The sequence below is a fragment of the Protopterus annectens genome, chromosome 10.part0 (genome assembly GCF_019279795.1).
Source record: "Protopterus annectens isolate FY-2018-M chromosome 10.part0, PAN1.0, whole genome shotgun sequence".
NCBI classification, from domain to species: Eukaryota; Metazoa; Chordata; order Ceratodontiformes; family Protopteridae; genus Protopterus; species Protopterus annectens.
Window position 1 is genome coordinate 16,056,163 of NC_056744.1, and position 17,009 is coordinate 16,073,171.

At 38.3% G+C, this 17,009-nt stretch overlaps 1 protein-coding gene across 3 annotated transcripts in view; it reads right to left on the minus strand.

Annotated features, from left to right (window-relative positions):
* MYO15B (myosin XVB) overlaps positions 1–17,009 on the minus strand; it is a 1,190,858-nt gene that overhangs the window by 168,666 nt on the left and 1,005,183 nt on the right. For all 3 annotated transcript variants that reach the window (XM_044084949.1, XM_044084950.1, XM_044084948.1), the window contains one exon: positions 15,119–15,249. In XM_044084949.1, the coding sequence (XP_043940884.1) occupies positions 15,119–15,249 (131 nt within the window). The remainder of the gene's footprint in view (positions 1–15,118; positions 15,250–17,009) is intronic.

The window sequence follows — 17,009 nt, forward strand, 5'->3', positions numbered from 1 at the left end:
AATACGACATGGTGGTGATCTATAGCACAAATAAATAAATAGGTTTGGTTCTTGGACTTAATGTAAATGCAGAGTGACATTTCCAAGCTCTTCATGCATGTCACAAGTGCATGAAAAACTCTGCTATTGAGTAAAATCCTATCTTTGTCAAGATCGATGATGAAGTACAAGGAACAGATGACTGATTTCAACAACTGGCCCAGTAACTGGTGTCATTCAATGGAGCTCTAGTATATGTTACCATGGAATGTACTATTGCACATCCCCATTTGCTTTGTCAAGAATGGTTTGCATCTGTCTTTCTAAGGCTTCCAAATACTAGTTAAAGCATTTGCTGCCCCCATACTGCCTTTTTAGTCCAAGCCTTGCTAATGGATCTTCCAACCTAAAAACCTAATAAACAGAGTACCAGAGAATATCAGTGTAGTGTTTGTTCAGTGCTAGGAGTCTAAATAACAAATTCCCTGATCTTGAAAAACCTCCTCCAATTGGAGTACTTTCTGTAAAGTGTCCCTATTTTTGGGCCTTTGTATTTTTTATGGCTTTGTCCAGATTTCTTGCTCTATGAGGTTGAGAGGTATGGTCCCACTATGCTATTAGCCTCTTTTCAAGACAGACCTAAGATGGTATTTATAGTACCAGGAGAAATTTGTCTAGGACATACAGGTATACACTTCCCCGTTCAAGTCTGACCACAAACTGATAACTTTCTCTTTCAAAATCACTAAACCAGCTGAGGCAAATACAATAATAGTGGAAGACTTCATACAGACAAACTTCCTAAAATTATATGATAAACTCTGTAGGTTCAAATATAACTGTGCACCAAAAATGTATATACAGCTAGAAGTTATAAAGAAGAATTCTACAATCACCTAAAAAATTTATAAACTTCACAGTTATTACCAAAACTAAACAAAAGATAAAAACAAACAGCAAACCAGCCTAGTAGTCCACATGCATAACTAACAATACAGTAAGAGAGAAAAAAAAGGTCATTAGAATATATAGCAAAACAAAGACCCACAAATCAGTATATATCAAAAGGTTATACAAGTTACTAAGAAATACCATCAGGAAAACTAAAGATTCTCATAAACTGAGGCTAGCATTGGAAGCTGAGGATAATTACAAATCATTCTTTACCTACATCTGAATGTTATGAAATAACACCCAACATTGCTCTGAACTTATTGGTACTACCTACTCTGACACAGTGGATATTACAAATATACTGGCAAACAAATTCGGTGCCAACGTCACTCCAGAGACATCCTTACGAAACCCACATACACCTAAAATGCTCTTTCATCACAAAAGAACACTTGTTAAAAGTACCTTCCAAAACAAAAAACGCATCCTCTATGGGATCCGATGAAAGCCAACTGAACAGCCCTAAACATGTACTTGTGGCAATATTCCTACAACTATTCCACCTGAGCTTATCCCGATGCAGCTGTGATGCCCCTTCACAAAGGTAGCCCTGCTATGGTCCTGAGGAATTATAGCTCTAGCAGCCTGATGAGCTTCACCTGTAAAAGTCATGGAACAGGTCATACAGACCTGATAAACCCAGCAGTTTGGCTTTGTTTGTGTAGAGCATGATTAATGAATCAGGTAAATATAAGTCATGGACAATGATCATCCTGGCCATAAGGCATACTTCGACCTTACAAAAGCATTCAGTACTATGCCACATGCCAACATTATCAACAGGATGAATGCACTCTAAATCAATCCCTGTGTAGGTAGATAGATAGCTAATTGGATAAGGGACAGAGCCCACACTGTGAGGGTGGCAGGTACAGCCTCTGCAACCAGAGAGTTACAACAGAGCTCTGTGCTAAGACCTTTGCTATTTGGCATATATGTCTCTGATCTTAAATTAAAATATCAGGAACTCTTGTGAATTAAGTTTGCAGATGATTGTAAACTGGTTGTTACACTTGAATCTCCTTCTGATATGCAGAAGCTATAGAATGAACTTCCACATGCTACTAGCTGGTTTGCTGACAAAATGGGCTTAAACTAAATGCTAGAAAATGCAATATTGTTACTTTTGATAAACTATCCCCCAACTTATTGAAAGGAAAACACCACACTCCAAAATGAAGATGTAAGTGACCTTGGAACGCAGGCATATAACTCCCTCTCCTTTGGCCATCGTGTTGCAGCAGTGGTCACAAAATCCTTCTGTCTAGCATAGCTGATCGCAAAGGGTATTTCCTCTAGGTCCAAAAAAGTCCTGTCCCCTCTATCTTCTGCACTGATCAGGCACATTACAGAATACAATATTAACTTTGGGATGTACCTCCCTAAAATTTTCATACTGTTAGAGAGACCCCAAAGGTTCCTGACAAAAAAGATCGAGGGACTAAAGGACCTGAGCTAGCAAGAAAGACTTCATGGGGGTGCTCTATGCCTTGCCTTCTGGGCTATTAGGAATCCAACGGTCCAATACCTCTACTTTTTTCACAAATCAAACAGCCCTGCAAACACTAGAACCAGAGATCTGAAGCTGCTTCGTCAAATAAATAAATCACGGTGGACAGACAGATTAAACACGCAGTGACTACCCCTTTTCTGGAATGAACTTCCTCTCCAAACCAGACAATGCAGCACATTATCTTCCTTTAAGAAGGAATTACACAATTGGATTGATTTTAATAAATGCACCCCAGTATGACTGATCTATTGCTCCTTGAAAAGGCGATAAAGTCTAAGGGAGTGTAATGGCAAGGTGCAAATGGCAATATGGCCCAGTTGTCTCTGGCATTCTATTATTCTATGACTCTGAGAATTATTCTTGGCAAACTTAATTCTGTCTTTTCAGTAAATAATGCTCGAGAAGCTACCATCTACTTTAAAATCAGAGTATCACCGTAAATACCTCATCCGTAAATTGTAAAGGTTTGCTATAATAGTCTCCCTCCATCCACTGAGTACTGTGACCACTCCTAATCTTCCATAATCTAGCAATGTCTCATCAGTGTGATCATGTTGAGTGTACTAAGGAGACGCAACAGTTGGCTTATGCTTATAGACTGGTCACTAATTCTACCAATTTAGAGTGCAACATGCGAGAGTTGTAAATACTTAAGACACATTTATTTAGTTAGTTATATGAACTTATTTACTGGTGTAGACATCTGATCTCAGTGGACCAATTTCAGTTTCAGTCTAGAACTGCAAAAAGTATCAAAACGAAAGTGTTCAATACATTGCAGAGAAGTCAAAATACAAGATACAATTATGTCAAGTTGTGTACATTCAAACAAAAAATGGTACACAGTTCAGTAACATATTTAAAGGGTTTTATAAAACAGATTACTGAACCACTACATATAACTACATATCTACCCATAGATATACTATGCACAAAAATATGTATTTTTATAAATGGAGATTTAGGGAAAAACTAATTGAGACAGTATGGATGAGGTTCTGAGGCTGCAGGTTAGCGTAGGTGGTAAAATGGATTAAATAATAGTCTAATATGAGCTGAATAGTATATGTAAAAATACAATGTAAAGACAGGTAAATTAAGATGTTATGTGTTCTGACTGATAGGATTTGCATTTAGAATACTTTAAAACGTACACTTTCAATGCAGTCCAGAATGATGGGTAACAGGTGATTTCTTTTAAAGTGAAGGGAGAGGTGCAATTAACTTTGGGTAGAAAAGCAGTGCATAGTACACTGATGTTCAGATAATGGAATTTCGAGCAGAGACTGGTTGTGAATACTGGCTTCTGAGGTTATAGGAGGATATCTTTGGTGTATGTTTAGAAGCTTAATGAGTAACGGAATAAAAGTGCTGGAGTTTAAACAACTGAAAAACCAGTAAGAGATCTGATCTGTGTGCAGTAGTAAGTCAGTTGGCTTTTTCTATTGTTAAACACTGACGTTCTTATGGGGGGGGTGATAAGTCACCACGTTTTATTTGACAGGGTTAGGATAGCATTCTCCTTCTTTTTTGAGGCAGTGAAAAAAAATGGCAAACCATAATCCAGCTGTTAGAGAAGAATGCCTTAACCTATGCCAGATCTGGCAAATAGGACTTACAGGGGTATATCTTCCAGGGCCATAATAGAAAGCAAACCTCTCACATCAACATAGTAGGGGTATACATCATACCATAATGTAAAACTTTAGTTAAATGCATTCCACACGTATCAGTGCTGAGTTTCTTCTGTTTGGCATTTACTTTGCAGACATCAAAGCTATTATTTCAAAGTGTGGTTCACCAAGTTTGATGATGACTGCAAGCTGAGCACTTTATACCTTCATCCATTGATACTAAACAGCTCAAGCAAGGGCTAGAATATTTTCATACATGGTGTGCAAAAAATTTGTAACATAGTAGAATACATAACAAAGATGCTCCCAAATCATATTTTAAATGTTTCTCCTCTTCAGACAGATATGGGCATAAGAAATTCAGGCACTTACGTCAATAACTTTCTCTTATTCTGTCATGTTTTCACCATAGATAGGAAATGTTTTTATCTGACCTATTTAATTTTCAAGGGAATATTTTCAAAATCCAAAGAAGCCATCCTACCCACTGTACAGGACCCCACCACTGAATACAGTGCCCCCTTGCTATGCACATATTTAAGCATATCACTCAACTGCAAAGGTCTAAAGTATTTATAATCAAGAAAATTAAAGGCATTAAATCCTTCAACTGTCATGTAAGATTAGCACAGCTCTTGTTATAGTCAGAAGCCTGCTAGTTGTAGTGAGGTGACCTGTGTTTTTCCCTTTTCAAGTCAGCAAACACCAAGTCTTATTTGACCTCCTATTTCTTCACAAAACTATTGGCTGTACAAACTCTTGCAATGTGGAACTAAATATAGGTGATATATAGTATCTGGGACATTTCTAACCTACCTTTCCTACAGCTCTGCATTTAAAGACATTTCACAAACATAATTAAAGAACATTTCTACCGGAAGTCTCTGACCTTTGCAATTGCAGTGTAGGATCTCTATATCAACACCTTGATCTATAAATATATTACTTCCAAGGTCACACTAACTCAGAGAAAAGGACAAAGAAATACTCATAGCCTCATCTTTTCCATTTACTCTTTTGCATGAGGTAGAACAGACACTTTCAGTAACAAAGAAACAGTCAGCACACTGATGGGTTGACCATGCAATAGTTCACTAAATATACGTGATACTTTCACTTGTCAACAAAATGTGATCCACTTTCAGTGGTGTAGAGGAATAAAGCCCTAACTATACCGTTGATTGCTAATATTCCGGATATTCTGCTTGTATTACACATAAATACTATTAACTGACAGAAGAATGTTTTCAGACGGATTATCATACTGAAAGTTTGTGGATGGAATCCAGAAGTCAAAAAAGTACGTTTTACATTTTGAGTCAAATAACTGAATTCAGTACTTGTCTCAGTGAAAGTACATGTTTGTGGCAGGCATCATGAAAGACACACCACCAGGTAAATGTTGGCTGGTCCCTCATGATGCCATTGAATGCTCCAACATATTAGAGGGAACATGGGCTTAACAGAAATACACATCTGGCCACAGTATGGTGGCCCTGGCATTTTTGCTCCCCTACTTAATTACAGGAGTTGTAAGACTGGAAAGAGTAACACGTTCTCTTGTCCAGAAAGACAGAACACTCCTAGCAAAGGGACGAATGCACAGTCTACCAACAGCGAAGGGCCAGAGGAGAGAATGAGTAATAAGTGATGAAAAGGACACAAAGTCAGTAGTAGTTGGCCATAAAACCAACCAAATTTAAAATCATCCTCTCTTATTCAACATACAGTATATGTGAATGACCTCCACCCAGCAAGCAAACATGCAAAAATCATCCAATATGCAGATGATTCCTCTGTATTATGTGTTGCTAAAAAACTGGTACACTGAATCAACTAATCCAGGATTCCATAACCTCTATTGAAATATCTGATTCCTAAAGACTTCAAACCCCCCAAAATCCAAGCATATCTTATTTACCCCAAAACTAATCTTTGCCCTAAAATCCCTCTTCACTCTAACCTCTGCAAACAGCATAAAAATTGGATTTGTAATCCATACTCAACTACTTGGTGTAGTAATTGATGACAACATGAAATCTGACCACCATGTAAAAGATGGAATAAAAAACTCATTAAAAATTGTTCACCCTTAATTGGATGAAACCTTACCTGACAGACAATGCAAGAAATACATTGATTGAAAATGATAAAGATGAAACGGAGTTTGAGAAATAAAGGGAGGCTAGGATTTTGAATGGAACTCAATAAAAAGAATTGTGTCAACCATAAATAATATTATATTCATAAAGTAACAGGTAGCATTATTGTAATTAAGCCAGCAAGGGAACAGAGAAAGGAGATGTTACCAATAAGGATGTCTGTAAGCAGGGGAGAGGTACAGATATTTTTTATTGATTTATTTTATTTAACATTTGTTGACCAGGAAAGTCTGAATAGGACAGAGCCTATTTTCAGCAGAGGGCTGTGGAGAAACACTCCAGGTGCATGTCTTTGGAATGTGGGAGGAAACTGGCGTACCCAGAAGAAACCCACATGAATGCAGAGAGGGCATGCTGACTCCACAAGATATATATCCATATATTCTATAATAGGTGAAAGGGGGCTGGAATTTACTGGAGGCAACTGGCAAAGGAACCAAAGTTTTGGGAGCAAGTAACTCGGGGGGGGGGGTAGCAGAATTGGATGAGGCTGTCATAAGAGACTGCCTATCTTATCAGGGAGTAATAATATAATACAGACAAAGAAAAAAGGATGAGTGAGTGATAAGTAAAAGACTGGGTAGAGTTTTCTGTTGGGTCTATAATACAAGGCATTTTTAAAAGAGGAAGAAGCTGTAGGACATATTGAATATTGCATGATAGCAATAAAAAACAATTAGAGGAGGCTAGCCAAGGCTAGAAAAAAGAACTTAAATCAGAATATTCCTGATTGGAGACAGACCTGAAGAAAACGAAAATAATTGTGCAGGAAAAAAACATGCCTTAATTTAGTGAAAAAATATTTTTATCTAATTACAAAAATAAAGACTTGGTGATATTCAGTGTTGGTTAATTATACTGCATTGAGATAACTTAAATTCTTGTAAAATATTTTTTTCTTGTAAAATATTAAGAAATTTGTCATTTTTCATGTCCCCACCAGGACAGAACTGCCAAAATCAGTATTGCTCTGAATAGGTGCACTGGTACAATTTCCTTTTCTCTCTGCAGTAAAGTCAGTGGAAAACAGTTCCGTAAAATTATTTTTTTTATATTAGCAGCTATTGATCTGCTGACATCAGTAGGCTAATTACCTATACGAGATTGTGAGCAGTGTCTAACAGCAGGGCTGGCATTACATAAACTGCCACCTTAGTCGGACATGCTCCAGAGCAGCTCCCCACTGCAAAGCCCTTCATGGGGTTCAATGCCTCTGAGGTGCATTTTAGTATTTTTTATTACTTTTTTATCCAGTGATTGCCTGAACAAAAGCAATGGTCAAAGAAAGAAATGTAGCCTTATCCATCTACATTTTATGCTCCTGCGTCTTTTCTGCACATCCTAACTGTAATAACTGCAGTGGAACTAGCTGTACTGAGTAGGAGCGTCAGAAGCCATGGGGATTCCATATGCTATAATGTGCATTTTAGCATTTTTTTGAACAACCTTTTTCATCCAGTGATTGCCTAAAGAAAATCTATATTGGGAAGAAAAAAATTTAGTCTTGCTCTTCAGCTTTGTTTTCCCTGCTCCTTTCAGCACATCCTAACTTCTAGATGCATTTTAGAGTTTGTTAAACAACCTTTTCATCCAGTGATGGCTTGAACTAAAGCCATGATTAAGGCAAGAAATTCAGATTTACTCTTCAACTTTGCTTTTTCCTGTATCCTTTCAACACACCCTAACTGACAAAGACTACTCTGTAATAACTAAAGTAATCTGGGGTCTGGGGCTGCTAGGCATTCTGATTAATCAGAAGCCATAGTGTTGTAGATTTTCTGAGGTGCATTTCAAAGCTTTTTTTCCCAATATTTTGATACAATGATGGCCTGAAAAAAAAAAAAACGTGTGTGCAAAAGAAATTCAATCCCACTTTTTTATTTAAATGAAGAAATAAGCTGTACCCAACTTTTATGCTCTGAGTTAACAAAACACCAGTTCACAATAAATGAAGAAGACACATGCTTGTGAGGAGACATATATTAAATCTGGGAATAGTACCTGCCCCCTATCTCATATCAAAATAGGTAGTAAATTTGTGTATTCTCTTTTGGTGTTAAATTGGGATTAAAAGTAAGACACACATTCCTACAGTCATACTTCAAGCTGCTATTGTCATATTTATATAAAGCATGCCTGTTCACTTCTGACCATCTCAATAGACAGTCATCGTCTTATGTACCCTTCTGATGTCAGACAGGCAAAACTGAAAAAAAACAAAAAAAAAACAAATAGAAAACAGAACATATTTGCTGTAAGACATATAAAAAACAGTCTATTTACTCTTCTCCAAAAGACAGCCACTTGTTTATGATTCAGATGTCTGTGAGGAAAATGAAAAAAATATATATTAATGTAATATCTCCAACTTGTTACTTCTAGAGACAGTACAGGGCTCCTGTACAAGTTATATTGACCCTCCATACACTTCTATGAATTTTTGTGTGGAAATTTAAAGAAATCATGGCCACATTTAATTCCATAATCTCCTAAACTATCATCAGCTTTCCCCTACTACTCCCTGACAAAACTCCAGCTCTGGCCAACCTACTAGAACTACAAGCTAAAACTAGACAACTTCGCTCTAGCGACAAAAAATTAATCAAGGTCACCAAAACCAACTACACAGCAGGGGACTCCCTCTTCCCTAACTACATAGGCAAAGTTAGGAACACCCTACCTACTGCTATTACCTCAGCAGGCTCAAAGATTGCATTTAAAAGACTCCTGAAAGAACACCTAAAGACACATGGATATGCACATATTCCCCACCTGGCTAACCCCCTCCCCCTCCCCCACCCTTACTCTTCAGTTTCATCACTAAATGAATGCAACTTCTCTAGCTTCCTTCCAGTTCCACCTCTAATTCTAACCCCTTAGTCACTGCTAGGACAGTCTTATCTATCCACTACACCTTTCTCTCTACACCTCTACTCTTACTCTGTACTTAAGCTACTTACTCTTCCTGCTTTTCTTACTTAACCTGTTATCCAGTTTCCCATCTCTGTCTCTTCTCCTGCCACTATACTCACTACTATGTCTAATCTTTGCTCTCTTTGTTGCTATACTTCCTGCTGTGGCTAACTTGCTCACAAGTGCAACTGCATAAAGCAAAAAATGCAACCCCTACTAACAATGCTCACCATTATGTAACGCCTCAACCTAAAACTGTAAAAGATGTGTTCAGTCTATGTAAATATGTTAAATCTTCAGCCTCAATGCTATGTTACTAGTCAATGTTAAGTTTGGTACTATTTATGTCAATTTGAATGCTTCTGTATACACCTTATATTTTGCTTAAAATTTAACCGTGGAGCTTTTCTCCCTGGGCCTCCCCCTGAAAATAGACATGCATCCAGTCAGACTTTTCCAGTCAACAAATGTAAAATAAATATAAATAAATAATTTGTCCCCAGCCCAACCAAAATATAATTACCTCTGTGGTTTGGGAGAAATGTTAAATGAATAATGACATCACACCCAGCCCCCACACACACACACCCACACACAAGTACAGCAGCCTTCTGTGCACACCTATGATCAGGGCTGGTTTTAGATTAGGTGGGGGTTTAGGGCAGGGTGACCACTAAGCCCATGTTAAAATATACAGTCTTGGTGTGTTGGGGGGCACTAGCCCCCAGAAGTTCTGAAGGTCTGGATATTTTGTGATGCATTTTTCCCTTTTTTCTATTTGAGAAATGACTGTTAAACTGAACAAGTGATAATAAGGTCAGTTACTTTCATCCAAGCAACCCCATTAAGCAGTTATATCCACTTCTGACATCTAATTGTGATTAAAGTGGAAGACCCTGTAATGTATTTCACCTTTGCTCCAACCAAACGGTTTCCACACATCAAAATGCTGCACATTGCTTCACACAGTCATATTAGTCCTGCAAAGCCAAAATAAATAACTTACAGCTCTAGGCAACTAGTCATTTTCCTCCACAGAACTCAGCTATTGCAATTATGCCAACTCTTCTGTGTATATCAGTTGTCCAGTTACGTGTCCCATATTACTTTTCACAAATGCACACTGGTCCTACAGAGCCAGATAGCAGCTGTTCAAATGACAAGAGGGTAAGTTACTTTCATCCAACCAACCCTAACCCCCACCTAGAAGTTATAGCCATGACATCTGATGGCTATGTAATATTATTTCACCTCCTCAGCATACTTCTCAACCCACAGACACTGAAAACAGGAACAAAGGCCCCTGAAACGTAAGTATATCCAACTAGAAATCTAGACATTTAATTAGCATAACATTTCAATATCAAATAGCAGAAAATTGTTCCCACTTCCAGTAAGAATGTGAGATACTACACATAAATACATGCTCAAAAAAGTAACAAAAATGATGGAAAAATATATGCACGTTATCAAAGAAGCAGTGTAAGATCTGCAGAATTTAATGAACTGCATTGGAAAAATTCTACTATACATGGTCATCTATTTGGCTTCAGGAAAAAGGTGATGCATGATTTGTGTCTTTAAATTATTGTTGTCCCTAATATGTTCATCATGAAGTCTAGTTTTCTGCGTACTAGGTAGTTTCAAAAATCGCATATTATGGAGGGATTCAGAAAATTGTATGAAGGGGGTAAACCAAACCTGAAAATAAGAACATGCCCCCCAAAATAGGGACATCCTGTGTAAGAGTAATTCAGGGCTGAAAATAGGGACATTCTTTCAAAACAGGGACAGTTAAGAGGTCTGTTCCACAGTCTACACAAGCAAGCTAAAAGTATTCCAATCAAGTTGCTCCCCATACATTACAGAGCCAGAGAAATATTGTCAAAATATCTGGTTGATCACTGCCAAGATTATTGTAAAATACAGTAAAAGCATCTTACTGCACCATTCCATTCAGTAGCTATCCACAAAAATCATGATTAGGTCTGTCCATACAGACAAGTTGCTACAGTTAAAGTATTACAATCAAGTTTCATCAAGTTTCTCCACATATATAATAAAGCCAGCAAAATATTATCAAAAATATCTGGTTACTCATTGCCAGCATTTATATATATATAGAAAAAACAGTAATAACACTTACGTCACAGCACTATTTCTGTCATCAGCTATCCACACTGTACAATTCACAGAGCTGGAAATATAGCCAAAAACTATCTGGTTGATCAGTGCCAGTGTTACTGCACTAACAGTAACAACACTCACTGGTCCATTCCTTGATTTCTGCAGAATGCTTCTAATTTTGTATCATTTTCTCATCATATATAAAAAAAATCCCTTCAGGTGCCTTCATGCCTACAACTGAATGTTGCAAGGTCTCTCCTCCCATGACTTCACAATGCTCAAACATAATGTGACATTCTGGAATTATAGCTAAACTCACTAAACTAGGTATAAATCCCTACGTCATAAGATGGGTTGCCAACTGGCTCACTGCCAGAACCCACACTGTAAAAGTTGCAGACTCCAAATCTGATCTCAAGGCAGTGACAAGTGGAGTGCCACAGGGTTCCATCCTGGGACCTCTCCTGTTTGGTATCTACTTCTCTGAAGTACAGGCTAACACAGAAGGCCTCTGGCTGACAATGTTCGCAGATGACTGCAAACTAGGAGCCATAGTCAAGTCCCCAAATGATGTGGACATCCTACAGAAGGACCTCACTAAGGCAGATGCCTGGTGTCAGAGCCATGGCCTCAAGCTCAATGCCAAAAAGTGCAGTGTCATCCCCTTTGGTAAAAACTCTGTACCCATGAACTACCACATAGGCAGCAATCTACTTAACACCGAATGAGTGATAAGAGACCTTGGGACCCAGGTGGACAGTAGTCTCTCCTTTGATAGTCACATTGCCACAGTAGTCAGGAAGTCCTTCAATGTAGCACACTTCATCATAAAAGGGTTCTCATCCAGGAAACAAGAGGTCATTGTTCCCCTCTACTCGTCACTCATTAGACCCATTATAGAGTACAATGTCCCTTTTGGAATGTACCTCACAAGACATCTGCAGCAGATGGAAAGGCCACAGAAGTACCTCACAAAGAGGATTACTGGCCTCAAACAAATGTCCTACACTGACCACCTCAAAAACCTCCAGCTTTACTCCGTAGCTTATCGCCTACTCCGAGGTGATCTCTGCCTAACATATAAAGCTATGTCAAACCCAGAGCTGTTGGACATGTTATACCTAAAGAAATCCCAATCTCTCCAAGCTACATGCTCTAGGGACCTAAACCTTGTCACCACAATAAACAGGACATGCTGGAGGGATAGATTCCTGTCCCAGAGACTTCCTATACTCTGGAACAAGCTACCCATCTATGTCAAGCAAAGTTCTTCATTAGCACTCTTCAAGAAAAATCTTGATGAGTGGATGGGAAATAGGAAATACACCCCAGGGATCACTTCTGTGTCTCTGCTGGACAGTGGCACAGGAAAATAACTTTTTTGGGTGGCGTAAACTATGGTACCTTGCTGGCTAGGCTTACATAGGCCCTTGGGCTGATAGCCTAGTACCTACCTATGAACCTATGTGCCCCATATACATAAGGTTAACTCCTCATGCATTACCCACTCAAAAGGACCTAAATCTAATATGCAACATCAACAAAATCTGCTGGAGAGACAGATTTGTCTCCCAGAGGCTGTCCCATCTATGAAATAGACTTCCCAATACATCTCAGAGCACTTTGCTAACCCTCTTCAAGCTCAACCTTGATGAGTGGATGGGAAACCATAAATTTGTCCCAGGGGTTCCATGTCATAGTCATTGATTTATCCCTGTCTGTCATAGAGTCTGTTTCTAGTCAGGTTTTTAAAGTAACTTTCTAAGTGTCTGGCAGTTTCACAAAAGTAATAACATATACATACTCTGCATATCAATGACTAGATAAAGAGTACTGTGCTATAGAGATTACAGGCAATATGTAGGTAGAGCATAACAGAACATGGTATATTCGGTGCTTATATGGTGTATCAGAACAGACATTTAGTACTTTGTGTTTTATCATTATCTACGGTTATATAATACATAACAGACAGGGTGGTCATTTGTGTATATTAATAGCAGTTTTAAGAGTTTTGTATGTCATAGGCATGATGTAAAGTAGTGTAGCCCATGCATCCCCCCACATGAACCAGCAGTTTCAAATGTTTCTCAAAAATGGGTTGTCCTTTCTGATAATTGTATGCCTGCTAGCCTTGGAATGTTTTTTTTTCTTGAAAATAAATGACCACAGTCATGCACAATGTTCCTTCTTTAAGTTACATATACCACTATAATAACTGACTCCCACTTCCTTCCCTCATATTCTAAGACATCTATTCGTATTCTTTGATGTGTCATCATATAACCTGTGATGTGTAATCTCTTACCTCTCTTCAATGTCATAAACATTGTCTGCCTGCATATATTACTACATAGACACGATCTCCAGAATTGTACATGTACTCCATGTGGGATCACTGATCTTTTGTATATTATGTTATCACTTCCTTCATTCTGTTTCATGCAGTATTGCCCAAAAGCAAACATCTTAGCATCCCTGTTGCTTTCTTTACAGCCCTGATGCATAGCTCTCCCACACTGTGGTCATCAGAGAAAGCAACTCCAAGGTCCCTTTCCTGCTTTGTGCACTCTGTAGCTTCTCCATTCAGCTGCCACTTTTGTTTGAGTTGCATGTTCTGTCTTGCACTTCTGTGTATAAGTTTTCAGCAGCTAATCTGAGGAAGTAACCACTATCACTACTGCTGAACAGAGGCCCTTAAAGATGTAGCTTGGCACTTCACTGGGCACCAACAGAGGGGGGTATCTTTATCAGAGACATCAGAGCTTATTTTTTTTTTGTAAATCTGAATATATGCATTTATTGTAATTAATGATAAAATACAGTCAAATGATTTAAAATATGTATGTGTATCCAGGCATACCATACATCTCTGCAGTGTGTCTTTCTGGCACTCAAACATCCTGCAAGAATAGAAGTCATGAATTTTGGCACTCTGCTTAAAATAAAAGGTTGTCTGTCCTAGTGGAAGACCAGTGGTCAGTTTGCAAGCATGTTAATAGCTTAGATGAAAACTCTGACTTCTCTGTCCTTTACAGTATTGCCAGTGACATTATTCAACAGGACCAGCCCACACTCAATTTCTTTAGAAGCTCCACTCATTATATTTAATTTGTGTGGACTTAGATCGACATCCACTGTTTACTAGTCACATTGCCAGTGGTCTGTCTGTTGCCTTACTGTTTTGCCTGTCCACATATGCCACAAGAATCAAAAATAGAATCATTATATTTCTACAGCAAATGACTGGAACTTTAGTCCTTGTAAGGTATTTATTTATTTATTTGATATTTGTTGACTGGGATAGTCCGACTGGGCAATTCCCCTTTTTCAGCAGAGGCTTGGGAAGAAAAGCTCCAGATAGGACATAACAAAGAAGATATTCAGAGCTCTGCAATGTATTTCATACGTGAACGCTGCTACCGAACAGTATATACCACTAAGGAGCACACTGAAGTATATAATGTGTATTTAATAATACTTTCAATAGCAAAGTTGGGCGAGTCAATGGTTTAGGTAATGATTTTTGTTACAAGTGAAACAATGATATACTAGACACATGGATTGCCAAAGAAGAGTTATCCAATGTCAGAAGACATTCAGTTATACATGACAGAATAAAAAAGGTAAATTATACAGTGCTTTATACTATACCATGGAAGAGGAAGGCAAGAGTGTTATCTTTTAAAATGTGTATTATTTCTCCATCAAACAATAGTTTTAATACTATGCAAGATAAATGGCCATAATGTTATTCAACATACTGGAAATAATTACTGTAATAATAGGATAGTCAAGTAATTTGAAAACTGTATCTCTAAAGGCTATGGTGTTACCTCGATAGCTGTTGCCAGGTTCAAATCCTGCTTCTTGAAGATACTTGGTTACATAGGGTCTCAGTGTGTTAGAACAGGGAAAGTATCCAGTTAGAAGGTTTAATATTCTCCAGCCACGAATACAACTTTCCCTGTAAGAAATGAATAAGTCTATTTCACTTTGCACATCTAAGATGTCAAATGCAGATGCAGGCAATAAGCTGAGTCTTTGATGTGAATGCTAATTAAAATAAATAACATCTGTGTTGAAAAAAAACATGATGCTGTGCAGTGTTGTTTTTAATTAGCTTATTTGCTAATTATTTACAATTAGCAGCTAATTTTTGCTAATTAATTAGAATTAGAATTAGCTGTCTGAAATATCTAATTAGAATTAGCAAACTTTGAAACTAATTAGGCTAATTAGATTTTTAATTAGCAACTTACTGCCGGATGTTTTAACTTGCAACTTGTCAATCCAAGTGTTCAACTTGAAAACAATGTAGTCAATGTCAAATCATAAAAGTTAAACCGTATCTCTAAACAAATGTTTAGCTAAATAATCACCTGCACAGTAAAACATATTTAAAGCCATAAAATAGTAAAATCATCAAATAGTAATATTTCTCAACTGGTCTCTGTTGCACTTGGCAATGTCATGCAACTCCAGTGATGTATCACTAAGTTTATTTTACCTAGCTGAAGTAATGTAGCCAGCAGCACTGAAAACCCTTTTAACTTTTGCTGAAGTAGCAGGTATACTGTGGTGCTTAAGATGTAACTTGTTTGTTTGTGTCTTTCGCCTTTTCCCGGTTAGGGGTCGCCACAGCGGAACTCCGGTCCGCTAATGATTGGCAGTAGAGTTTTACGTGCTGGCTTGCCAGTCCTAACGCACAACCTTCAACGAAGGAATGCCCGTTCATGCATGTCACCACACAGAAGACACTCTAACTGAGAATCAAACGGGCAACGTCTAACTGTGAGGCGACAATGCTACCGCAGCACCACCACCACAGTATAAGGTTGGAAATGATTCGTGGAACGCAATGTCACTCCAGTAGACTAGTGGCTCCAAGCTGCTGCACTGTGATGACAAATACAATCCCAATTCCGATTCAATGCTGTTTGTTTGTGTGCTGTTGTTTTACATCATGTATGAAAACAGAATGTCTGGCTGTGAAGCTGATGGTTGTTGCTATAGTATTGGTGCACAGGTGACATCTTCTTCTGCAGGTAGTAGATGTTTATATGATTGACTTAGTACTTGCATCTCAGACAATAATGCCTATTGTGCTGCGTTGCTGTCACCTGGATCAGTTGTTCAGCTCAGTTTGAATTGTGGATCCACAGTTGTGGCGATCAGGCAATGTGCCTGGCAAAACAGATAATAACATCTGTTGTTCAATGATGACAAGAGACCAGACTTGACTGATGTACAGTGCTGTAGTTCAGTCTTCTCTGTTTGTTACTTTAAGCCAGCTATTGTCGGTAGAATTTGACTACTTGTCACAACAACTTCAGATTGCAGGCAAACAGTAGCGACTTCAAATGGACTCAAGAGCTGCTCCATTTCCCATGATACAGCAAAGTCATTTGGTGTGAGAGTAATTCTGAATGGCAGAATATCGCAAACTCACTGAAGGGTTCCTTCATGTTGTGATTCGATCTTAACAATTGCTGAAATCACTGACAGTTTACTGTTCTATTTTGTACTGTTCAAGGATAGAATTCAGATCGATGCTTCTGCCTCCAACAACTCCGTAGCGCGGCATGACCTATGAAGACCTGACGCAAAACTATCAGATTTTGCCAGGACATTGTTTATCTTTGTTGAGGCTTCAGCAAGTCCAGAGTGAACTACCACCTGCAAAGTGTGTGCCAAGCACACATAGCACACAGGTACTGGACTACT